Source organism: Lepidochelys kempii, chromosome 8 (genome assembly GCF_965140285.1).
Source record: "Lepidochelys kempii isolate rLepKem1 chromosome 8, rLepKem1.hap1, whole genome shotgun sequence".
Taxonomy (NCBI): domain Eukaryota; kingdom Metazoa; phylum Chordata; order Testudines; family Cheloniidae; genus Lepidochelys; species Lepidochelys kempii.
Window position 1 is genome coordinate 4832298 of NC_136387.1, and position 26942 is coordinate 4859239.

The 26942-nt window shown below is 43.3% G+C and overlaps 1 protein-coding gene across 2 annotated transcripts in view; it reads right to left on the bottom strand.

Annotated features, from left to right (window-relative positions):
• GALNT10 (polypeptide N-acetylgalactosaminyltransferase 10) overlaps window positions 1-26942 on the bottom strand; it is a 122212-nt gene that overhangs the window by 9779 nt on the left and 85491 nt on the right. For both annotated transcript variants that reach the window (XM_073355269.2, XM_073355270.2), the window contains exons 5-10: window positions 23975-24160; window positions 21145-21328; window positions 20125-20242; window positions 6714-6821; window positions 1828-2049; window positions 649-765 (exon numbers count right to left, since the gene is read on the bottom strand). In XM_073355269.2, coding sequence (XP_073211370.1) covers window positions 649-765; window positions 1828-2049; window positions 6714-6821; window positions 20125-20242; window positions 21145-21328; window positions 23975-24160 — 935 coding nt within the window. The remainder of the gene's footprint in view (window positions 1-648; window positions 766-1827; window positions 2050-6713; window positions 6822-20124; window positions 20243-21144; window positions 21329-23974; window positions 24161-26942) is intronic.

A 26942-nucleotide genomic window follows, 5' to 3' on the forward strand; every position in this document is an offset into this window, starting at 1 on the left:
TTAAGACTAACTAATATTCCCCCCCGCCCACCCTGTTACAATAAAGCTGTCATTTCTAGCACCTAATGCATCAGGAGGGTGGATTGATAGCCCAGTCAGGTTAATCTCTCTCCCCAGCAATGATTGGGATGTTAATCATGCATCTACTTCCTGTCAGAGGAACGATAGTAAGTGTTTATTGACTGTGCTTGCAGGTTCATCAATATGTATGGTGTTCCTCTTTATCACTTCTTTCAGCAGATGCTTTGAAGTTAATATTCACTTTGTTACATACCATAGTTGCCTTGTTACCGGTTTCTTTTATTGTTTTGGTATATTCTTTCCCTTTGTTATTCTCTTCTGTTCACCCCAACCCTTCAAAGACTAAAAGGTAAAAGCTCCTCAAGGAGCCTTCCAGGCTCCAGTTCCTTTCCCTCCTGCTGTTTGCTTTTATACTAACAATTGCAGTCTACTAGGAACAGCATCAGTACATTTGGTACTTAGGTCAATGGGTAACAGACCACATTTCACTCACCTGGCACAGCATTGTGCTTCATTACCCAGAGAGGTGAAGCCACTGTGCATAGCCAAGGTGTTTATTTTTAAATGTTGCTTGTCCTCACCATGATCCTTTTAAAAATGAATGTGTTACGAGGAAGACTCGATTACCTGTATGTTGTTCCAAGCTGCCTCTCCTCTGCCTTTCACACAGGTTTCCAGCCTCAATGGGGAGCCCAGAGTTCCATGTTTCGTATCTGCACATAGACCAGTTCCTATATTACGGATCTGCAATATTAAATTGTTAATTAGTTACGTTACACTTTTGTCAAAGTGACAGCCAAGAGGTAGAATGATTTAAGAAGTTACCTCAAAACTGTAGCTATTAGTACAAAGGTGCAATGTGAAATGCCTTACATTATTATACAATTGAGCTGACATTGTTACAACTGGAAAGAGGCAGATTACTGTGCTATAAAAGGTCATCCCTATTTTGACTTACAACCTTTACACCAGAGGATGGCAGAGCCTGTGACAGGGGGTCCCCGGTATACATCGGGAGTTGCATTCCTGAAAAGGGCGACTGATACGGGGGCATTTTCCCCCATAAAAAATAACGGCCCGCTCTGCCTCTTCCTGCCCCCTCCATCACCTCTGCCCCTTCCCTCCCAGCGCCTCCTGAACGCCAGGGAAGCACCCAAAGAAAAGCCACGCAAAAGGTGAAGTGACAAATATGTGGATCGGGACCAATGTGAATCCGAACATGTTCCCCTATGGATGAGTGACAGATATGCAAAATGACGGATAAGCAGGAGAGACATACTGGGGACCCCCTGTATTTAATAATAATTAGGGGAACAAGCCTTAAACACATATGGGTTTCTTATCCCTAGGCTAGACACTTTACAAGGAGGAGGAGGATGGGAAAGAAGCTAACTGACTGGTCCGAGGTCTCACAGGACATCTGGGTTTTATTTTTATTTTGATTCTTGCTTCCCCAACCCACATCCTATCCACTGGATTATGGTGCCTCCCCTAAAACATGGTGCACTAATTGCAATCTTATAGAACAAGCCAGCATACAATTTCTTTTTATAATTGTGTGCTAATGGAAACTGTCAGCCAAAGGGTCTGCTCTGTTCCTGAGCAGGCCAGTACAATGAAGCATACAGGAATTCTGATCTCTGAAGCATTCAGCGCAGAATCTTTATGAATAAAGATGTAATGTCTGTTCATAGGAATGGAGTTAATAGGCATCAGGGCTCATGATTAGCTCTATTATAACAATCCAAAATAGCCTGGTAGATCTTTCTGGCTTGTCAACCCTAGCAGTTTATTAAATGAACTCACCTCTCCCCAGGCAGCTGCCGGGGGCTCCACTGGTGGGTAGAATTTTGGCAAATCCCAAGCTACCTCACTCATGAACCATTTGAAGTTCTTGCAGTTGAGATTGTTGCGAAGTTCCTTCTGAGCATTCACATCCCCCGCAGAGAGATGCCGATATTCAGGTCTACGCTGGTAAATGTACTCTGCGTATTCATCCATCCACACTTCAGCCACACGCTTCAAGTTCTACATAGGTAGCAGGCACGTGTGGAAGGAATGAGGGGGAAAAATGTACATGAAAAACTGTGTCCATTCAAACTCTGCATTAGAATTCAGAGCAGGTCTCATGTTTTTGCTCAGAAAGGATTTCCATTAACACAGGCGCTCTCTCGAGCTGCTAGGAGCAAGATAATCTTTAGTGTATTCTCTATGTCCAGGGGAGTTATAGGGAAAGGTATGTTTGGTTGATGTCAAAAGAGAATCCTTGGTGATTGGCCATTACTTGTGGTTCCTTGTGGCTGTGGAAATAGCACTTAGCCAGAACTTGTTTTAAATACAAGTCAGAGCAGAGACAGCGATTGTAAATACCACTGGACACTTTGAGGTCTGAGATGACAACTTCCCACTCCTCCTCCTCTGATCCACCCTGCCATATCCTTTGTGAATGAGATCTGCAGCACCCAGTTTTGGAAAGCATCTTTCTACAGAATTCTCTCCTTTCCACTGTTAATCTCTTTTATATACAAAACTAAGAGAAACTTAACATTGAGGCACAGTAAGTGGGAGAGTATACACACTAGAGATGCAGTCCCTTCAGAACATCCCCCATTGTTTGCTTCCTGTTAACCATACAGGTATCACAGGTTGGCCTCTGACCAAGTCACTAAAAAAAACAATAGCAAAGCCTCTCATAGGCTAACTCTATTTCTGTACTGACTCTAAAATGGGACTCAAGTCTTCATTTGGGAGAAAAACTCAGATATATTGATAAAAATATCAAGCAGGTAATGGCGCACACTGAATTTTAGTTTCAATATATTACTAAACCAGCAATTTAATCATTTCAGTGCAAGCAGTTAGCTAACATTAAATCCACAATGTAGCTATACACAGCTTCTTGACTGCTGCCAAACACACACAGTGCATCCAGCTGCGCTGTCTAACATAGTGAGTACAATAGGTCATTAGCTCCCTGACTGCTGCCTGGCAACATGAGGCTCTCTCACTGGAAAAAACTCGCTGGACTGCCGAGCACAACAAGTACACCTGACGTACCAATTCCAATGGAATGCACAACTGGCAGCAATGCATTTGCCATGGCGGATTAGAAGCAAAGACAGCTAAGGCAACTGCAAGCAAGTGACCTCCTTATCCAGCTCCAAATACAGTCCAACACACCCCCTTCCCAAGCTGTCACTTTATGATCACTGATATGATCTGATGTAACTAAACGTAAACCTTAGCCTAAATGTTCTCCAAGTCTGGTGATTCCAAGGTTTCTAGCCCCACACCAGTCTGCTCCCAATGCCCTCTGACATCCTGGAGGAGTTAACAAGGAATCAGAGGATTCTAACATTACAGGGGAGATGAAAGAAGAACACTGCAGCTCTCTCTGAGGTAGTTACTTTGTCACAGTAATACATTCCAAATATATAATTAGGGCACAGTCTCGTTCAAGTAAGATGTTTTCTGACCCTCTGATCTAGATATAAGCCAGGTAGGAGACCTGTTTCTTGGTTTAGTTTTGTATCCTTTGTTTCTATTATTTTTTCCCACCAGAGGGCGCTACTACCCTTTTTCAATTTACTTGGAAACCAGAGGTAAAAAACTGCAGCATACAATGCTAAGGATGTAATCTTCTTTCTTTCTCAGTTACAATACTGAAGAAATTTGACTGGACAGGCCTTTCCTGTAACTTACTCCTCCAGTACAGTGTGAGGTCTGAGGATGAAGGGGCTCTTTTTTCTTTTACTATTAAATATGGAAGTTTTAATAGGTTTGCAAATCTTTGCCATGTAAATATCAAAACACAAAAACAATCATTACAACATTGTTTGCAATGTTGTAGCCGTGTTGGTGCCAGGATATTGGAGACACAAGGTGGGTGAGATGATCTCTTTTATTGGATCAACTTCTGGTGGTGAACGAGAGAGTTAAAACACAGCTCTTCACCTCTGGGAAAGTTACATAGTGTCACAGCTAGATACAAGGGGACAAATTATTTAGCATAAGAGGGAAAAGTGATGTAGGAGACCATTTAAAAAGAACAGGTTTCAGAGTAACAGCCGTGTTAGTCTGTATTCGCAAAAAGAAAAGGAGTACTTGTGGCACCTTAGAGACTAACCAATTTAAAAAGAAGCGGGCAATTAACACTTCTGTAGTCACAGGACAAAGGAGGTTAGTGAGTTACCCAACTGTTGTAATCATGAAACGGGTATTTCTGATAGCCTGATTTTATGAATTCAAGTTCCCAAGCTCGTCTTTTGTAGGTGATGTCCTATGACTGAAGACATGTTAATTGCCCACTTCCTCTTCAATGGTCCCCTGAAACATGTGTTTTACTCTTTAGGCTAAATAAACTGTATTTAGCTGTGACACACTGAGTACCTTTCCCAGACTTAAAGAAAAGAAGGACTTGTGGCACCTTAGAGACTAACGAATTAATTTGAGCATAAGCTTTCATGAGCTACAGCTCACTTCATCGGCTGAGCTGTGTGTAATCTCAAAAGCTTGTCTTTCACAAACAAAGTTCCTCACACACCTCGTGACTCTCATATCCTTGGACCAAGACGGCTACACCACCACTGCAAAAAAACCTGAGTGTCAGCCAGTCCCATGCAAGGGTGCCCTAGAAATACCTCTTCTGCTTTCTTTCAGTTAGTAACGCTGGTGCCCTTGCTGTCCTGTCTCCTTACCTCATCACAGATAATGCCTCTTGTGTTCATTCTGGTGATCAAATTGCTGTGCTTCGCCCTTCTCCAGAAGCATCAAATGTGAACGCTTTCCCAATTTCCACAGCATGAACCAGGTTGCATGTTTTACAATAAGTCCAAATACTCCGCAGTTGCCATCTGCATGATTAATGTCTGGGCTTCCCTCCTGCCACCCCGCCTCCTACGTTAGCAGCACAGTTCTGATTTATGTTTCACCGCTGGCCCCGCTGCAGGTGCTCAGCATAGGGTGCAGCTGCAAAGGGGTTGCATCTGACAATGTTGCTGGTTTTATTGCTCAAATTAGCACTCATTGTGAGCCTTCACTGCTTATTCTGAGCATGTATTCAGGCAGCTCTCCAGCAGCTCACATGTTTGCCCACAGTGAAACAGGCCCGGCATTCTACTGCTTTCTCTTAAGTCAGGGCAGAATACTTAATTCTGGAGGGGCTTGGGTTTGGATAAAGGGCAGCCTCTTTCCCATCTCCCGCTCCTTTGAATGCAGAGTTGATCTCCGTCTATCACCTAGCATTGCGGTCTCTATTCATCCCTGGCTACCAAATGAAGCCTGGATCAGGCGGCAAACTAGTTTCCTACCAAAGACCAGCAGGAAGGTGGAAAACACCCCAAAAGGGGATTACTGGACATGGCTGTTATCGCTATGTCAAATACTCCAGACGGGGGGAAGGGTCCCCACCGATGATGACTGCTGCAGTAGGGGAGTGCTTTGTGCAGAGTCACACACCATTCCAAAGTTCTTTTTGCTATCTTAATCCCCTCTAGAGAAATAAGTTGCAGCTTTGGTGGTGGCTGATGCTCACAGTGAGTGGGGCTGAGATCTACTCATTTGCTCTTTCCTGTTGCTTCCTTTGCTCTTACCTCCTTCTTCCTATACAGAGAACTCCCTGATCTATCCACTGCCTCCTTTCTCTGCCACCTGCCTCAGAGACAACAAACCACTCTCCTCTCCACCCACTTGTCCCTTCCTTTCCTTATTCCCCTTGAAGATAGTAGAAGGTTGGCTTGCTCCATGATGCGATGTACTTCTCTGGTAGAGTGTCCTTGTTTGGTGAAGGTGTTTTTAACTGTGTTGAAGTGTAAATCCTGGATTTTCTCCTGGGAGCATATTCAGTGGTATCTGCCTGTGAACCTGTAGATGTATCTCCACTGCTATGATGATCAATACTCTGCACAACACGCCCTTCAAGATTCATGGGTCCTACGCATGCCTATCAAAGCATGTGGTGCACTTCATCCAGTGCACTGAACGCCCCGGTAGCAACTATGTGGGTGAAACGAAGCAATCACTAAGCTTGGGTGAACTGGCACAGAAAAATGATAAGTATTGACCCATGGGAGATATGATGTTTATCACAAAATGATCACACCATATCTGACCTCTCAGTCCTCATCCTCAAAGGAAACCTGCACACCACCTTCATAAGACGAGCCTAGGAGCTTACATTAATTATACTGGAATATAATAATGAGATCCCTTTATTTAAACGGAGTATTACCATATTACGGAATGAGAACACCCATGACATGCTATGAGGCTGAAAAGTCTTTCTATCATTGAAGCAGCACAATCACCATCCTGTACCACACTGCCCAGAATGTATTCTGAGCTATTATGACTGTGTAAAATTTCAATGATAAAAGCATACAGTACTTTTACTGGGATTGTATTGCCGACAGCCAGCCAAGCACACAGCCCCATAACTCCAAATGCGCCGAGAATTTTGGTCAAGATCCAGAGTAGCTTCTGGTTACGATTAGATTTCCTCTCTAGTGGAGGGGGCAGGGGAGAATGAATGTACCTTGCCGCAACAGAGGGACAAATTTGCTAAGCCAGTAGGACTTTTCCCATCTCTAAGCATGATACAAGATAGGGAGAGTTGAGGCTTGTGGAGTCCTCAACATGCCTGTCCCTGGGCCTCTAAAGTTGCAAAGGAAGGTTATTTAGAAAAAAACACTTACCCTCGCCAGGCTGACTCCTGTTGGAACCTTGTAAGGAACGTATTTCCTGTAGATATGACCCACTCGGGAGCAAGGAATGTCCTCCATGCGACCCCCACACATCCACACCTGTAGGATGGCAGAGAGGGACAGATATACAATCGGAATACACTTCAGCTGAAAAGCAAAAAATGTTCAATATAGGAAGATTTATGGAAGCTTTGTACTTTAAAGACTGATTCAGCCGGTCCCTCAAATACTAACTTCAAACCTGATTGCTGGCTGCTCAGTCAGGCATCTTTCAGTTTCGCCAAAAGATTAGCATATTGGCTGTAGAGATGCTCTTTAGATCCTTGGTCATCGGGTGGGAAAAAGCAAAGGATTCTTTCTGAACAGCACAGCTCCGACACAGATTATTTCCCAAGTTAAAGTGAAATGGTGTATTATTGCACACAGGGAGTAAAAATTGGATCCCCATGCCAAATCCTGTGCTCTGCGTCAGGCAAGAGCTCCAAAAGTAACTTGGGGGGGCAACACTATAGGTCAGATCATGTGCTACACAAACACTCGATGGAATTATTCACAAACCTGCCTAAGCTTCAAACCAGAAAATACTGGCTCCCATGCTTTTGTACTGTCGCTGGGTATCAGAGCAAAGTCTAGGTCTAGGAGATCAATGCTATGCTTTTAATGCAGAGACACACTCCTAGCTTCTGCAGCCCTCCAATTAGTGGAAGTCCCTGTCTGGTGAAAACAATTACATTTAAAAAAAAGTAAGAGAAAGTCAATGGAATAGAGCATTAGTTGCAGAATAATGACCTGATGCCTGATTAGTGTCAAGGTGAGGCCAAGAAGTTTGTTTTCCATGCAGAGACATTGATTCTGTGCCATCATCCTTTAACATCTTTCTTTTATACCTAGATTAATGCGGATGTAATCTTTTTGCCTGACTACGTGAATGAAAGAGTGAATGCTGCTCTCTGTACCAGTGAGTAAATGCATTCCAGTAGGTTTAAGGAATACACTTAGGAACTTCAGCCAGTCAGAGAACATCTAATCTATAAGTTAAAAATAGGATATTGCACTTTAAGAGGACTGGCTTCCGACTCAGTTGGCTTTTTTTTTAATTAAAATAAAGTGCTTGTCTTAGCAAAGGAGGGGCAGACAAACATTTAACTACCTGACCGAGGCTCCATTAAGTAGATTCCTGGTTCCTATTGACCTTCAAACAGCTTCTTCTATTTTTTCCTGCTTTCATTTAGTAGGAGACACTTGACATTGTCTTGCTCTTGATTTGATACCCAAATCCCCCCCTCAGTACCCAAAATCACTATATGTGAGATATATAAATATTACAAGATGGTGACCACTGGCCTGCAAGCTAAGGTAGCGTTATTGGTCCACGCCATTATCATGGTTAATTTGGACTCCTGCAATTCACTGTACAATGAATTTAGTCAACAGCTTCATGCATAGAAGGCAATTCACTAACATTCTATGGCTACAATATTAAATATTTAGTAAGGGAATGAAATATTTGGCCAAGGCGGCTGCATAATTACTAGTTATTACACCAAAGTCCTTTGGAGTTTCATCTCTATCTACTGGCCCCTAGCCATTTAATAATCATTGTCATTTCCTGTGTATAGCTTAATGAAGTTTCATCTCTTCATATTATCACAGTTTCCTGAGACCAGAATTCCACTAACCCAGAATACTTTAATCAAATATTTATTATTGTAAAGAATACAAAAAGGAATTTTGACTGAAACTCTGGTCTATGGATTTTTGTTCCTTTAGTACTTTTTAATTACTGTTATATCTTGAGAGGACAGGACAGTTACTGCAGATGACTAAAGTCTGTACTCCATTTAACTTTTGGAGTCCTTTCAGTTGTCCTTTCTACTGGTACTATTAGAGTGGTGCTCCTTACTCTAACTCCTGTGCAATACAAGTTACATTAGTGGCAGGTTGCAGCAGTGGCTGGGATAGGATTTCACTGCTTGGATATATCAGAAGTTCTATTGACCAAGAGACCAAGTATTCAGTATTATACAGTGATATTTTAAGCCCACATAATGCAGATCTGCAAAGGGCTTCAGCAGCTCTGCAAGGCTTTTGGGGCAGAAAGCAGGATTCAATGTATGGAACTTGGTTGGGAAGCAAGGATGGCTGCAGAAGCAGTGAGAGAAACCTGGAATTTATGAGTTACACAGACTATCTGCACTGGGAGGAGGACTGCAGAGTCTTTGGAGCCAGGGAAAGCCTGCAGAGCTTTAGTGATCAATAAGGCTGAAGGAGCCACTAAGGCCAGGAAATAATGGCACCTTGCTTCTACCTATGGGAGGCTACACCAGCTGTGCTCTTCCTCATCCCAAGGCATTAGCATTGCGTGCAGATAAAAGGACTGCCTGAACACAAGTTTAAAATGTATAAGCAGTCTCTCCCACCCCCCAGCAGCATAGTCAAGGATAAACTCAAGTAAATGAGTTTATCCACTTCTCATTTAGGGAATATGGAATTTACCCACTTTTTTTTTTAAAACTACTACACCCCTGTTCCCTCTCCATTGACTCATTCTTCTGCCTCATCATTCCATGCCCTACATTCACTCATCTCCTCTCCACCTCACAGTTCCTCCTGCCTCACCTTCACCACGTGTGGGAGATATGAAAGGGAAAAAGGAAAAAGAGAGCAAGAGAGCAAAGTGCATGTGCCCTAGAGCCTCCAAGACAACACCATCCTCGGACTCCTAAAACAGGTCACACACACAGCAATAACAGGAATGTAAAGTTTCTGCAGCTGGACAGAAGACTGCATCCCATCTTGTCAGACTCAGGTCTGGCCATAGTGATCATGCACATGCCAGCCACAGTAGATTGTTATAACACATCATACTTGTGGGTGAATCCACAGAACCTAAGGAACCTCCATTGGTTCAGAATACAGCTGCCACCTTATAACATGCAGATTGAGAGGAGCACATCACTTTGGGGCTTGGATCCATGCACTATCTGCCCATGAGCTACCAAGTCCTGGTCTTAATCTTCAAGACTCTCAGTGCTCTGGGACCAAGCTATCCAAAGACTCTTTTCCCTTCTGGGACCATGGACTCAGGCACTGTGCAGTCAGTAGGAATATGATCAGCTGCCATGGAACACCCTTGCTAGATGAGCTAAGGCAGGCCATAGATTTACAATTTTTGGATAGCACTCAGATACTATGTGGGGGAGGGGGGAACAGGGTGTGAGAACCTACACAGAACAGAGAAATAGGGTTAGTCATTCCGAGCTCTTACATAGCACTTTTCATCAGTAGATCTCAAAGCACAAGGGTGTAAAGTATCAGTATCACTGATGTAAGAAGTCACCTGGCATCAGAGAAGATTACAATCACAGAAGACGACATCATTACAAAAGATCCCAAGAGGAGACAGACTATTAAGCCAAGTAAATTGCTGAAAGAACAGGGAACAAAGATGGTAATTTCTATATCCACTTTTCGGACCACAGTTTAAAACATTTGGCTGCCTACTGATTTTTGTGCAATTGCAGCACTCTGGGAATAAAGCTGCAAGCTTTGTGAGTCCTACTGACATACCACAAGGAGCTTTCAAATATATCCAGCTCAGCTTTTGGTGCCTTTTAAATATTTCCTCATTCTGTAGGTGACAATGTGGCATTCAAGTAGTAAAAATCTAATTTTAAAGCATGCTTCCCATTCATTTTCATTGCTGCTTTGATTTGTTTTATTAGCAAGCTTCTTTGTGTGATGACAGAATTCATTACAGCCTCTATGAAGACAATTACCAGCTCTTATCTATAAAACTGGAGGAAAGGGGGAAAAAAGTGTGACATGCATCAGCAAAACATAGCTAACAGAAAGAATTAGAAAGTTAGTATTGAAGAAAAAACATATAATCAAGGGTTTGTCAAGTAATAACTGCAGGACAAAAATTCAAAATAGCTGTGTGCCAGCTGAGAGAATGGATGAAATCAATTACCCATGTTAGTTGGTTTTAGGTAAGGAATACAGTTAATCTGTCTGAGACATAACACAACACTAAAAATACACCATTTTAAAAAGTGCCGAGACAACTTTCCTTTTCTGTAAGGCAGGACCGTGTGCCTTCACAACAATGTGTGTCATGATTTGTTGACAAAACATAGCTGGGGTGGTTCTGTGTTTATTCTGAGTAGAGTTGATATAATGTGGAGCTTCCTATCTTCCCTGGCTACCATGACAGTAGATATCAAAGTTTCATTTTGATGAGATGAGCTTCAAGGTTCTAGAAGCCATCACTAAAGCTCCTGGAGGACTACAGATAAAGCCAGTCAGGGGAGCCAGTAACTCATTTGGTGATCTAATCAGATCTCTTTCCAGAATAATGGAAATATTCACAAATACTGCAATCCTGGGTTTTGAGGGAAGGTGGGGTCTGGCATCAGGCGAACTGGGGTGAAATCCTGGCCCCAGTGAAGTCAATGGGAGTTTTGCAACTGACTGCAATGAGGCCAGGATTTCTCACCCCTGGCTGTGTGATCCTAGGCAGATTAACTCTAAGATAGATAATATTACCCCAGTATTCTCTGCCGGACTGTAATGCTTCATTCACCATCTGTAAAGCAATTTAGATCTTCCGATGGAATATGATAGGGAAACAAAGTAATACTTCACCCCATCTCCACTATCCTCACATTATGCTAGTACATTCTCTTTCTGCTGCTCCAAGTAGCAATGTCGTACAAAACGTTAGGAAAAAACACTACTGTTAGAGCATAATTCCAAATTATTTGGATATACAAAGTCTACAATTTCCAGAGAATGTGCCAGAATGACAACATGCTGCCCCACGGAGAACTGGGAAGCAGCAAAGGGATCAGCCAGACCTTTGAAAGAAAGCCAACCTTCTACTATCTTCAAGGGGAGTAAGGAAAGGAAGGGACAAGTGGGTGGAGAGGAGAGTGGTTTGCTGTCTCTGAGGCAGGTGGCAGAGAAAGGAGGCAGTGGATAGATCAGGGAGTTCTCTGTATAGGAAGAAGGAGGTAAGAGCAAAGGAAGCAACAGGAAAGAGCAAATGAGTAGATCTCAGCCCCACTCACTGTGAGCATCAGCCACCACCAAAGCTGCAACTTATTTCTCTAGAGGGGATTAAGATAGCAAAAAGAACTTTGGAATGGTGTGTGACTCTGCACAAAGCACTCCCCTACTGCAGCAGTCATCATCGGTGGGGACCCTTCCCCCCGTCTGGAGTATTTGACATAGCGATAACAGCCATGTCCAGTAATCCCCTTTTGGGGTGTTTTCCACCTTCCTGCTGGTCTTTGGTAGGAAACTAGTTTGCCGCCTGATCCAGGCTTCATTTGGTAGCCAGGGATGAATAGAGACCGCAATGCTAGGTGATAGACGGAGATCAACTCTGCATTCAAAGGAGCGGGAGATGGGAAAGAGGCTGCCCTTTATCCAAACCCAAGCCCCTCCAGAATTAAGTATTCTGCCCTGACTTAAGAGAAAGCAGTAGAATGCCGGGCCTGTTTCACTGTGGGCAAACATGTGAGCTGCTGGAGAGCTGCCTGAATACATGCTCAGAATAAGCAGTGAAGGCTCACAATGAGTGCTAATTTGAGCAATAAAACCAGCAACATTGTCAGATGCAACCCCTTTGCAGCTGCACCCTATGCTGAGCACCTGCAGCGGGGCCAGCGGTGAAACATAAATCAGAACTGTGCTGCTAACGTAGGAGGCGGGGTGGCAGGAGGGAAGCCCAGACATTAATCATGCAGATGGCAACTGCGGAGTATTTGGACTTATTGTAAAACATGCAACCTGGTTCATGCTGTGGAAATTGGGAAAGCGTTCACATTTGATGCTTCTGGAGAAGGGCGAAGCACAGCAATTTGATCACCAGAATGAACACAAGAGGCATTATCTGTGACGAGGCAAGGAGATATGGCCATGCTGTAGTGCCCAGGCTGTCCTATCTACACTAGCGAGGTTACAGCGGCTCAGCTGTACTGCTGCAACTGTTCCGCTGTAAGATCACTTGTGTAGCCGCTCTGTGTGGGTGAGAGCTCTCCCACTGACAGCGCTGTCCACATCGGCCCTTCTGTCCATGTAACTTATGTCGCTTGGGTGTGTGGTTTTTTCACCTGCCTGATGGCGACATAAGTTGTACAGACAAAAGTGGTAGTGTAGACGTAGCCTTACTAACAAAAGGGAAGCAGAAGAGGTATTTCTAGGGCCCTCATCACTGTAGTATCTAGGTTCCCTTGCATGGGAATGGCTGACACTGTGGGGGTACTGTATTATGCAAGTTGGTGCAAGGATACACATTCCTCAGACTGGTGGTGGGAGGGGGAGAACAGAAAAACGGGAAGGGAGAATTTTTTTTTTAAAAACACTTTCCTCTTGGCTACTACAGGAGACTGAATACTGGGACAGACAGATGGCTTACTAGCCTTTGTGTAGCAATTCCTGTCTGTTTTAAGAGATGGAGGAAATCATAGGAAAAGGAAGCCAGCTAGGAGGTCAGTGTGTGATGTTTTGACTGCAAACAGGGATCTGACTGGAATGAGGGTCAATTACTTTCTGCTATTTAAGATTTGTGATTTTTCACTATTTAAGAACAAAAATCCAGCCACCAATGATATTTTTCACCAAACATAAGCACAGAAAATGCCAATTTCCACTCCCTTTCTCCACTCCCTCATTTTCTACTCCCTCATTCCACCATCACTGTGTCCATGAGCCTGCTCTGCTATTTATTACAACGCTGGCTTGGTACGAGGTACAGTCAGCTTGAGAGTGGCCGAGCTGTGTTACAATCAGTGTGTCAGTAAACCCCCAACCCTCCACCTGCGCTGTTGCTTGGGAGTCACCTACACTGGAATGGACATGAGCAAGCACCCAAAGAAGAAAAAATGGTTACTAACCTTCTGTCAAGGTTCCTTCCCCACTCTGAACTCTAGGGGACCTGCATGAAAGACCCCCTAAGCTTACTCTTACCAGCTTAGGTTAAAAGCTGCCACCACCTAAGTGTTATACAAAGAACAGGGGAAGTGGCCACTTGGCAGCGTTTCCCCCCTCCCAAGCACTACACTCCCTTTCCTGGGGAAGGCTTGATAAAAATCCTCACCAATTTGCATAGGTGAACAGACCCAAACCCTTGGATCTTAAGAACAGTGAAAAGCAATCAGGTTCTTAAAAGAAGAATTTTAATTTAAGAAAAAGTAAAAGAATCACCTCTGTAAAATCAGGATGGTAAATACCTTACAGGGTAATCCGATTCAAAACATAGAAAATCCCTCGAGGCAAAACCTTAAGTTACAAAAAGACACAAAACCAGGAACATACATTCCATTCAGCACAACTTATTTTATCAGCCATTTAAACAAAACAGAATCTAATGCATATCTAATTAGATTGCTTACTAACTCTTTACAGGAGTTCTGACCTGCATTCCTGCTCTGGTCCCAGCAAAAGCATCACACAGACAGAGAGAACCCTTTGTTTTCCCCCCCTCCAGCTTTGAAAGTATCTTGTCTTCTCATTGGTCATTTTGGTCAGGTGCCAGCGAGGTTACCTTAGCTTCTTAACCCTTTACAGGTAAAAGGGTTTTTCCTCTGGCCAGGAGGGATTTAAAGGTGTTTACCCTTCCCTTTATATTCCCTTCCATAACTGCTGTCCTTCGAAATGCATTGCTCACGTCCATTCCAACCCCCCACCCCTGTCGGGGTTAGCCAGCAAGAAGGAACTGAGGGGGCTGTAGGGACCCTTTATACCAGCGCTATTAGCGTGTGACCCCAGGGCGCACCAGTGCCAACTCAACAGATACCACTGAGGGAAAACTTTCTGGAGGCAGTGCTTGGGGCAAGCACACACCTACACTGGAATGGACATATCAGATATTAAATGGTTAAGAACAGATATTACACTTGATCTTAGCTACATAGACCGAGACGCAATATGAACAAGCACTCAAAAGAAGAATTTAACAGAAATAAACAAATCTGTTGAAATTATAAAAACAAAAGTGAAGTCTGCTGAGCCTAATAATAAATAATCCGAAGGTACGTACCTTAGCTTTAAGATCAGGGCCTTAATTATCTGACAATCTCCCTTTTGCTAAGAAATTTCATAGCTTCAGAATTCTATCTGCATGTCTCTTTATTATGAACAAACCTTCTATTCTTGTAATTCCAGCACAATTATTAAATTTATGAGCCATAGATGAATGTATCAATTTATCTTAATTTCTGAAATACAATGAGCCTCTTTCATTTTAACTGAAAGAAAAAAGGGTCTTTGCTGAGATTAGAGTAAATTTAGCCCTTCATAAATTACCATCTCTGGACTGAAATAAAACACACTGCGTTTCAGAGAGAATAAGCAAACACATGAATGAAGGAGTCTTGTTTCCTGTAGATCAAGCAGTGTGACTGCTGCAGCATGAGACACAAAGGGATTGCATAGCCACTGTCATCGCTCTTGGAAACCAGCATTTTCAAAAGGGGACCAAGAGAAAGAAGATGAATGCTGCCTCTGCCCTCTCCTGCAGAGAATTACAATATTACACAATTTCATTACACAACACTGAAAGGGATAAATGGATCCAACTGTAATGGAATCTCCAAGGGGAGATTCTCCCCCCCCCCAACAGAGAGGACAAGAGACCTCCAATATGGCTTTATTACTTAGCCTTTTGTAAATAAACAATGGGAGGACAGTATCATTTATGGTGTGGTAACTGCCAGATGAACAGAGTCTGATAGGTCTTTAAACAGCATAAAGTCGTGCAGATTTGTGAAACTACTTGGTGAAAGAAACAAATAAGATATGAACTGGAGCAGGGACTCTGGCTGCCTAAGCTGAACTATGCATTGTTTCATGGTCATTGCTACCATCTGTTGGACCCATACGGACGCCAGCCAGTTTCTTTCAGTAGCCCCTAGGACTATAAGAATCAAAATGCTCATGCAAACTGTTAAAGGAAAATTGCAAATTAAACCACCACTGAGTTAAACAGAGATATGGGGTTGAATTCCCTCTAGGGCGTAAGGGGGCCTTCTGTACAGAAATACATTTTAACTAACCTTTAAAAATTAATTCCCTCTGTCTGTGAAATCCACTGCCACTTCCAGATTCACTGAAGATATCTCAGGATGCATGATTTCATGGCAGCAAAGGTAACAGGAGTCTCATGGGTTGCAATGACACCATTTTTGCTCAGCAAATTCATGCGCCACACAAACCCATGTCTTGGGCTCAGGCAATCAGCAGTGGTTAATAAAACCTTCCCCAAGCCAGGTGAGTCATCACCATCAGTCACTTACTATTCCAAATGTTTGGGGCTTATGCAAAATGAGAGCAGTCTTAGTCTAGCTCTTAGCAGTCAGGACTGCTTGGTTAGAGACTAAACCATCCCCATCTCTGGCTTCTCTAAACCAGGACTGAAACAACCAACTGTTAAGTGTGGAGATGTCTGCATAGCCATTACCCATACTGTGCCTGTTCTGTGAAAAGGCAACTTCATTCATCAGAGTCTACTGATCCAACATTCTTAATGAGTTCTACAATGAGAAAAAGTGAAGCCAGAGTTCTGCAGATGTCAGTAAGGAGAAAACATATTAACGTGGGAGGTGAGAATTTTCACACACTTCCATGGCTTCAGAAGAATGGAAGATTATAAAAGATATAGATATCTCAACAGCATTAAAGCATGGCCAATAGAGTGTCTCCTTATGTCATCCTCAAATGTCTAAGAGTTTAACAATCACAACTGGGATAAAAAATAGCCTCATTCATATGAAACAACCATTGTCAGAGCCTCAAAAACATACGCACTGCCACCCTGGATTAGACCAGTTCTCCATCTAGACCAGCATCTGGCCTTTGGCAGCAGCTGGGCACTTCAGAGGAAATGCAAGAAACCTCATAGCAAGGAGAAACGTCTTCCTAATACACATCAGATCTCAGTTTGTGCCCTGAAGCATGACAGTTTATATTTATTTAGAGGTTAAAAAACTGCAATATAACTATGTTCTTACTGTCCATATATATATCTAACCCTCTTATGAATCCTACCAAACTCCTGGTCTTACTGATGTACGGTGGCACTGAGGTCCACCAGTTAATTATTTGTGTTGTGCATAAACACATTCTCTTTTTATCAGTTTTAAGTGGCAGGCTCCTTGATTGTCTCTTGTATGTGTATCATGGAAAATAGCAGGCTCCTGTCTCCCTTTTCTTATGCCATCCACTTTTTTATACCTCACCTATGCTCTTTGCTCTGCCCTTTACACCAAGTCTCAATCTTTTCAATCCCTTGTCATATACAAGTTTTTCAATGGCGGGAGAAGGGGCAGGGTTTGGTTTGCAGTACCCATCCTGCACTCACCCCCTGAAGGGGCACAATTTCAGATTTCAATGGGGGGAGGGTGCAACTGTCAGTGGGGGTTCAGGGGCCACTTAGGTCTGAGGAAGCTCTTGAATTTTTTGAAATGGCAGAGAACATTATGATGCCAGAAATGATTTAGATAATCTTCTCCTCCAGTTCTGGTATGAACTCTGGGCCAGATTCTTATGTCTGCCTCCCGCTTTACCCACATTTCCACTCCCACCCCCTGAAGTTTTCCAGCTATTTGTATATAGATAGGCACCCAAAAAATCTGGATCCCGTCTTGTGGTTACCATTTTAAGTAAGCTGCAGCTGTCTCCTGGATAAGGGTGTGGGGTCAGAAGAACAATAGAGATAAAGGAGAGAGAGAAAAAGTGGGTGAGAAGACAAGGGCCATAAGAAGAGGGGAGTCTGGCAGAGGAGAGATGATCAGCTTGTTTTCATGGTGAAATGCGGTCCTTTAACCCATCAGCAGTAGCTGCTGCTGTTGGGGCACTTTGGCTCCAAGCAGCTCCTACTTCTGAGGTGGGGTGAAGATCCTGACGATTCTGCCTCCCTCAAAGCCCCACATCACTCCACTCTGGGCTTCTCCCCCCCAGCCCGCACAGTTGCCACCACTACCTGATTCAGCTGTTTGAGAGCCTCTGAGGAAGAGCCAGAGGCGACAGTTCCCCCAGTGGCCCCCAGAGCTGCCTACACACCAGGGTGCAGAGACCCCAGAGGAAACCACCCTCTGTTAGAGCTTGGTTACCAGGCTCCCCATTCTCTTCTCCCTCCTCCCAGGGCGGGGATGGCTCATCAGACTCTGTGGACGGGGGAAATGGGCTGTTCCAGTGCCAGGCTCGCAGGGAAGGTGAATGCTGCGGCTGAGGGAACCCCATGACTGGCAGCTTCCCCGGCACCTCCTGGGGAGCAGGGAATCTCTGGCAGCGTCCATGTCATGGAGGGAGCCTGAGAATTAGCACAGAGCCCCTTGCTCAGCGGCAGCCACCCAAGATCCCCTGCCCCAGCCCCATGCTGTCAGGAAGGAGCCCAGAGCAGGAGTGGCCTCCTCATCCTGGTCTTGCAGCTCTGGACAATAGGATAGGCACAACAGGTGCTGCCGCCACTGATCCCTTCAATGCCTGCCCTCCCCCACCCAACTCCCAGGGAAGCCTTCCTAAAGCGAACAGGCGGCCTGAAGCACAGGGCACTGGGAACTGCTCACCCCATCTAAGTGGCCCCCCTGCATTAACTGTTCTTACAGCTCCAGTCCCGTGTGGCTGCCTGGGCTCAGCTCCCCACTCAGGACATTGCGACCACTAGGTTTGGCCCAGCCCCCACATTCATGTGAGTGCCATTGTAATCTGGCACATGGAGACATCACTCAAACTCTGGCCTGGCCAGCCTCCCGTCATGATCAGGGTCAAACGAGCGTCACCGTGATCCGAGCACAGGTCGCAACGTCTGGAGTAGGGAACAAAGCCCAGCCAGACCCGTGGGACCAGAGCAGCTGGCAATTCTTTTGGTGCATATTGTCAACCCTATTTTGGGACATCACCTGCAGGCTGAGAAACCCGGTTTTAGATGAATGTGTACTATTGATTTAGAGAGAGGCATCCTGTTCAGTATTTTCCAATCCAGTATGACATACACAGAGAGAGAGAACGAGAACCAACACACTGCAGTTGCACAGACAAGCACCCAGGAGTTAGGAAAGGCCAGAATTAAAGTTGTCTGTGCAATCTCAGTTCAGCCCCCTTGTGTTTACGCATTATGTTAGTCTAATTACATGACCGCGCACCACTTTTTCCTCTGCCTCATTCAATGCACACAATGGGCCCCCTCTAGAGATGAATCAGGTTAGATAGTAAAGGAGGCTGTCTGTAGGACTAATTGCGTCCTTTCCCGATAAAGTTGGAAGGTTCCCCTTCCTTTCCTCCCCCCACTGATTCCAAGTTCGTCTCCTTGTCCAGCCAGTCCCAGTCTCCACACCTCTCCTCATCCAATCTCAGTGTTCACACATTCCTCCTGCACTTTTCTCACCAGCTCCCCTCCCTCCATCTCCTCCAGTCCCAATCTACTTCCTTCCCTCCCCTGGTTCAGCTTTTGTCTCCTCTGCATTCAACTCAAATGGCTTTATTCTCCAGAAGGGGGTACCATTGTGTGCACAGGAGACAGACTCCCTGCTCTCAATTCCAATGCACAGCCCCATTTTGGCCTGCAGCGGCTGGTAGCAACCATTACAGGAAAAGCCCAGCTTCGCTCCTGTAGCCCTGGCCTGGAGGGGGCACACTCATCTATTCTGTGGAGATGGTACATACGCAGCATGGTCAGAACTAGCAGCTGTGAGGGAATGGAGCATGCTCAATGAGGATGGAATCTCTGGAAATCTTAGCTACTAAAAACCAAAGTCGGAGATGTGTGATTTTTCAAAGGCTTGTAATTTGGCCAGCTTTGCTCTCCTTGTGAAAATACACCCCAAAAGTACATCGCTCAAGTCCTGTTCCAGAGCACAGGGACACTAGAACTTTTCAAAGAAAATGCTGCAGACACCTGTTTTAAACAACATGGGCAAAATGTATTTCCCCCTAACCTTGTTCTTGAACACAACTGAACTATTTTGGCTAGAATTTTCCAGAAAACATCATCCTAAGGAAGATACCCTGGCATGGAAAATTCCAGCACAAACGATTAAAGTTTGAGAAAGTTATATGCAACTGAAAACAAGACCTTGTAATGAGAAATGTCAAGCAACCTTACTAATAGGTGGAACTACAGGCCTTGCTTATATTGAATACTGGTCCTAAAATGGACCCTGTGGCACCACACAGGTAATATTTTGTCTCATTTCAAATTGACTATCACTAATGCTTTGTTTTCTGTGTCTTAGCACTGTCAAGAATTAAACTGGCTATCCCTACTTACAACCACCCATACCTTTTGAACGTCTTGTTATATACACACAAGAGATAACTTTTGCTCCATACCTCAGAGAGCTTCTTAGTTTTCAAGATCTTTTCAAAGCAAAAGTAATTTTCAGAGAACATAGCTCACCTTAAAGGATATTTCATACTGTTCTCCTCCCCATATCTCCAGACCTGCATCATACCCTCCCAGCTCCCAGAACCACTTTCTATCGACTGCAAACAGTCCTCCAGCCATTACAGGAGACCTTAAGGAAAAACCAGACTCCGTATTACAAACATATTCAAGATACAGCGTTTCAGCTGAACATTAAGAAAAACAAGATACCATTAATATTTCTCTCACCACCCACTCCTAGTGCCTCTGCACCTCTGTCAGAGCATCTACCAGTTGTCCTTGCTTTACAACCCTTTCCCACTCCTTGCAACCCAGGAGGATTGGACAGGGCTCCCTTCGGAACCAGTCAACGCCACTCCTCATATTGGCTACTTGGTTCACTGTTGAGTGACACAAGGAATTCCCTCTTCTGGAGGGACCCCCAACATGTTACATATGCAGTCCTCCTTGCCCTTCCAGCCTGGGAAGCAAGAGACCAGAAATCAAGTTTCCTAGCATGATTGGTCAGTTTTGGGGCTTGAAGTCAAAAGGTGGATCTTCAGTTTTTTGATGCAGAAATTTGATACTATTCTATCGCCCTTTAAGGCTGGCAGGCACAGCAATAACGAAACAGTTTGATCCCAAATGATTGTTTCTGTAATCCACAACAATCATCAAAATTGGTCTAATTATTCTACCGGGTTTTACCGGAGAATGACACATGAGCTATTTGTTAGTTGTTAGTGTCCCTAATGTCAAGTCACAAACGTATGTTCCAAGGATCTTGGTAACAGATGACTACATTAGACATTACAATTTTCATTAACTTAACCTCTGCAGAGTTTAGGTTTCTAAAAAGTAGCCATAGGAGGAGACTGTGTCCACAGTTCTTGGTCTAAATGAAACGTATTACCCAACAAAATAAATAGCTGCTAGAAACAGAGGGTAGTTTACCACCAACTTGTGACTCCCCGTACAACAAGGCATAAGCAACCCTATAACAGGGCACCTTTTGTTAGCCATCTGTCACCACTCTGCATTTCAACAACTTACTCAAAGGGGTCACTAGAATCAGGTTTCTGTAATTCAGGAGGGATAGGGATCCGCTTGTAATACATCTCCCAGTCAAATGCCCCTCGCATCGCATCTCCAGCTTGGGTCTCATATCCAAAGTGGTCATGGTCAATTACGTCAATCATTGGGCACACAATAGTCTTGCGGTTCCGAGCAATGCGGTCTGAGGATCACAGAGAAATAAATTAGTAAGCATGTAGCTAGTGGTCCCTTTCACCAATAGTTACAAGGAAAGTATCTACAGGTATGAAGCCAATATTAAAACAAGAGTCTACTTTATCTCATTACCATGGAACCACCACCATACAACTAGTTATAATTCTAATACCATAGTCCAACTTTTATGCATCACTAAACACCTTCAGATCTAGAGAAGCTGTCTCATTACAGAATGGGTGAATTTTCTGCTTTGTTGTTTTTCTGTTTTTTCCTTAAAAATTGCATGTCGGTTCAGTATATATGAAGATGAGGAACCAATTATATTGGCCAGAATTAGGTTAGAATTATATTTTCCAGGTAATGTGTACTCAGTTCTGACCTGTGCTATCATTTCCCCTCAAACTAAAAGGTCAAGTCTGCACTGCAATCATAGGATGAACCTGCAGCTTTTGTAGACACACCTGAGCTAGCTTTAATCTAGCTAGCTTGCATACAGGTGGCAGTGAAGATACAGCAATACAGATGTCAGCATGGGCTAGTCAACCAAGTCATCACCCAGGGTTCTGGGGGAGCATGTACAGCCCGCATTGAAACCCACACTGCTGCAGCTTTACTACCACCATTACCTGAGCTAGCCAGGTTAAAGCTAGCTCAGGTATGTCTATACGAGCTGCAGTTACATCCCATGACTGTAGTGTAGACATACCCTAAATCTTCTCTTGGGCAAAGGCTCCATGTCACATCAAAATCTCTGGTGTTATATGTATTTATGACATCAATTTATCATAAGTTATACATACATGATATAGAAAAATTAGGCACTTACTCCGGTAATAGCCACCCTATGGTGTGAGAGAAAAACTGAATGCATCACAAATGGAAACAAAAAACCTGGATAACTCCCCACCCTTCTCAATGGTCCCTTGCCACTTAAAATGCCAGACTAAACAGAATGTTTTGCATGTTCTAAGGACTTTGCAGAGCCCACAAAACTCATTTTAACAAGTGACCTGAATGTGACCCCTTCTGCACTGGTTGAAAGCTAGTGCAATAACCCATTATGCCACCTAACCCCAATAAGCTTTGAAGTGTCGTGCCAGAATCTGGCAGGAAGTGATTCAGACTAATGGCATAACTAATCTTGGCAGGCTCTAGAAACATACATCTGTGCCTCCCCATAATCTTTAATTCCAGCTGAAAAATACCGAGACAGGATTAGTTCCAACCTAGACATCTGGAACTTCAATATTCATTTTATTAACAAGTTTTCTTAACTAGAAGTTAACTTTAAGAACCAAAGTGACAGATAATATATTGTAGATTCCAAGGAACACCTGTAACAAAAATGTTTTATATTTTTAAATTAAAGCATACTGTACATGTTCTCATTTCAAAGGCATTTGGACTTCTTTTGTTTCCATTCCCTGGGGCTCAGAAAGTCGCAAATGTTTTACACCATGCAGAATTAATACCAGACACACAAATTGACGGGCCGTGAAAGTAACAGCATTGCTATATGAGAACCCAGACGACAATTTTTCATTTCAGTTTGCGACTACATGTTTTTCACCTCTTGGTGTTACTGTCATTAGTTGCTAGACAGATGCCATGTTTCACCCCAGAGTTGGCTGCATTCCCATGGCACATATGTCACTTGAAATAGGCTTGTAGAGCAGCCTGATACTCTTTAGGATTAAAGATGCTATATAAAACTGCATTGCAACCTTAAGTAAACTGGATGCTCCCAGATGCGCGCTATAAGTCATGTGGCTGGTTTAGTAAGCACAGTCTTTCTGGTCCTACAAGTGTCCAGAGTCCAAATCCTGGCACTGGTCACATGCAAAAAACCCAGGTTGAGTGGTCTCATCCTCCTTTCCATTTGGGCATTGCAAATGGAACTAACTTGCAGTTCGGCACAAGTAGAGTCTCACTGAAAGGTAGGTCCAGAATTAGATCAGTAGGGGAGTGGGGTGCTGCAGGTCAGAATTAAGATGCACAGGAAAAAAGCCAGTTCCCTTGAAAAAGAGAACATTGTCCATTTAATAAGATACATGCGAAAGAATTCACCTTATGAAACTGCAATCCTGTTAAAGACTATTTTAAAGACCACTTTGTAAAGGATCACACACATTCTAGGTGTACATAGCAGCAATTCACATTATCCATAAAATATGATTTTCCACGTTTGCAGATTAAATATATTTCCACAGAAACAGTCAAGAGCTATTTAAAAACTACAAGCTTAGCTTTATGTCCTTCAACTAATTTCTCTTTACGAGCTGCTGAATGACTACATGAATGGTTTGCTCTTCCAGCAAACTATAAATTATGCAAGAGTTCTCTTAGTGGGGGGTAACAGAACATGATCTCTGCTTTTAATTAAAAAAAAACTGTTTTGGGGGAAATTGTGGGTTTTATGACTCTCGCATAGAGAAATGCATTGTACTGAAGCCTACAGGTCGCTGACAGCTCTCCCAGGATTTTCTTTAGAAAGTCAGTTTTCCAGATAGTCATTTATTTTCTCCTTTGGACATTTCTGAATGAGAAGACAGCAGCCTGGACATACAATAAACCATATGCCGACATCTGTCACCAGCTTTTTACCAGCCTGAAGATCAGTTTTGAGCAACACTTCAAACAACCTCCTTACCTAGCAGAGGTGGCAGCCAGTTCACATTGGCCTCGCAGTGAGAATCCAAGAATGTGATAACATCTCCTATTGCCACAGAGGCTCCCAGCATTCGAGTTCTTATTAGCCCTTCTCTCTTCTTGGTGCGCAGGATTCGGACATTTGGGAACTGGGCCATGTAGTCTTCCAAACGTTTCTTCAGATGTTCTGGGTAAAAGAGGAAAGTTAAAGAAGGTAACAATCACTCCTTAAGATGTAGCTCCTTCCTTAGCTGTTAGCGGTCTTTTGAACATGGTATTGAACAGCCTTTAACTAATGCACTAATAGGACAGAGTGTCCAGGCAAGATGGAAGTAGTATGAGTAATCTTTAAACTGTGGGTTCAAAGTTTGCTCATGGATCTGGACCTCTGAAGTTTCCATGAACTCAAAGAGGACAACAAATGGATGGAGGAGCTTAAGACTAGAAAGAAGCTGGGGGACAAGAGAACACACAACAGAGCAAAAGCTAATTAACAGAACCTTGGGATAACAATGGAACTATTGACCAACAGCAGGGTTGCTCATGAGAGTAGGAGACCAAGCTTTTCCAGGAACTGAATCTGGATTAAGTAACTCACTATGCCACAAAAGCACAGAAAGAGCACTTTCAGAATTGTATACAACACTTACTGAATTAGTTTTTCCTGAATTTCTTCAAGCAGACAAAGCACATCCACTCTCACATAAATGTAAACAAGCAAAAAAAATCCTCGTCAAGTTGATTCTACAAGCTGGGAAGGTACAGAGATCATTACTGAATACCTGTTTGCAATTCAGATGCTACAGCGATGGGGCCACACAATTGTGACACACTACCCCTATGTTCATGACTTTCACAAAGCTAGGATTCATTTTGTACAAAATGTGCCTTCTGATATACCATTTGAAAACTCAGTCTACTGATCATCTTCATCCTGGTAAAATGCATGTAGCAACATTGTACGTAAAGTTATAAGACTCTGCTGTATGACATTGCTGAGACATGCTCAAAGCTTAGAAAAGCAGCCCAAATCAGTTCTTCAGAAACAAAAGGTTAGCCAGTACCTGAGCCAGGTGTCAATATAATCAAGTGGACTATTACCGGGTTAAGTGACCATTCTTTGGCAGGAAAGAGGGGTGTGAGTGAGAAATTTACATCTTGGCAAACAAACTTGCGGTCGCCTGAACACCAGCTGGAGAGGATTCTCAAAGAGAAATGCTATAAGAAGGGAGAACAGAGGACACAAAATCACCTCTCCCCCCTCACCTCTACTCACGGCATTAACAATGTTTGAAAGACAAAAGGAGCATCACTGAGCTGGGGAAGGGATCCTGGCTGAAGAACCCAGCCAGATTGCTGTGATCGTGTGGCGAGAAAAAACTTTGTTTTAAGTTCAGCTTGTTAAGTTAGGTATTAGTTTGCATTTTACCTTTTATTTCTTTGTAACCAATTCTGACTTTTATGCCTCATTTGGTGTAATCACTTAAAATCTATCTGTAGTTAATAAACTTGTTTATTGTCTCATCTAAACAGGTGTACATTTTGCCTGAAGTGTCTGGAACCTCCATTTGCAATAACAGGGTTTGTGTATATCATTTCTATTAACGAAATGATGGACTTTCTATGAGCTTGTAGCTTGAAGGAAAGAGCGGGGCACATTTTTAGGGACAAGTCTGGGACAAGGAATTTGTGTCATTCTGCAATATAATTCAGGAGTGGCTGGCTGAAATCATTCATATAATTCAACTGGGAATGAGTTTGCATGCTAGAGAGTGTATGTAAACGGAGCAGGAGTGGTAGTTCTCACAGAGCAGCAGTATAGAAGGCACCCCAACTGGAGAGTCGAGGGGACACAGTTGTCCAACAGTCCAGTTTGTATCCTGGGGAATGTCACAACAAGTTCCTACACAGATGAATCAGCTCAGCTAGCCAAGGATCCCTCCCCCGCCCCCGATCCACCCCAATCTTAATCTAGTTATTCTGTTTACCATTTGGTGCCCAGAAGCAAATTTATTCCCTTTGTGTATCTTGGATTTTATTTTGGGGGCACAGGGGTCAAAGGTGGAGATAATCTTGGGAGTTACAATATACTTTGCATCTCACCTTTGATGCTGCCAGCAGCTGCAGTCACTCTCAACTAGCCAAAATCTGCTCTTGAATTCCCTTTAAATATTTTTAGAGTATTCCTTGTGCAAACTTGACATTTTTCTTTCTTCAGAGTCCGATTTTAAATCTCCAACAGCTTTAATAAGACCAAACTCATTTTGGTGGGTGTCTGATATCTGTATAGCTGGAGCAATTAAAATAATTTAAAAAATTAAGAACAGGTTGGTCTGCTTAGTAAAACCTTTACTGATTATTGCTATCTAGCTAAAACTAATACCTTTCCCTCACCCTTTTCAAGTCACTTTTGAACAGATCCTCTGCAGCAACCAGGAATCAATTTTCTCTAATTGAATGGATAAATCTTTCAAAAAAGCGACTCTCTGGGAGACCAGACAAGATATTAACACTCATTCCCCATGCAGCATTGTGTAGGCAGTGACTGGTAATTAAAAAAATAGTAAAAAACCACAACCATCACTCATTTAGTGCAGCGGTATCATTCTGTGCCATAATTGGAAAGAAAAAATTCCCCACTCTGTCCAAAAGAGTTACCCAAAGCCAAGTTCAAGATATAAATTGTACCTTGGTTCCAGTAATCTAAAATCAGAGTAAGGTAATTATCATCAAAACATCTGATACTGAGTTACACAGTAATAAAAGAAAGGAAGACAAAAGCAGGAGCTACGCATCTGATCCTCCCAATATTGACCTCACAGGACTGCAGTGTTTTCATAATCAGGCCCTATGGTAATTACTGCATCTAAATCAGTTTCCTCCACAAAACATTAGCAGGTCTTGAAAAACTGCTGAAATTTCATAGAATCTTAAATGTTCAGAGGTAATTATACAGCATCTCATTGTTT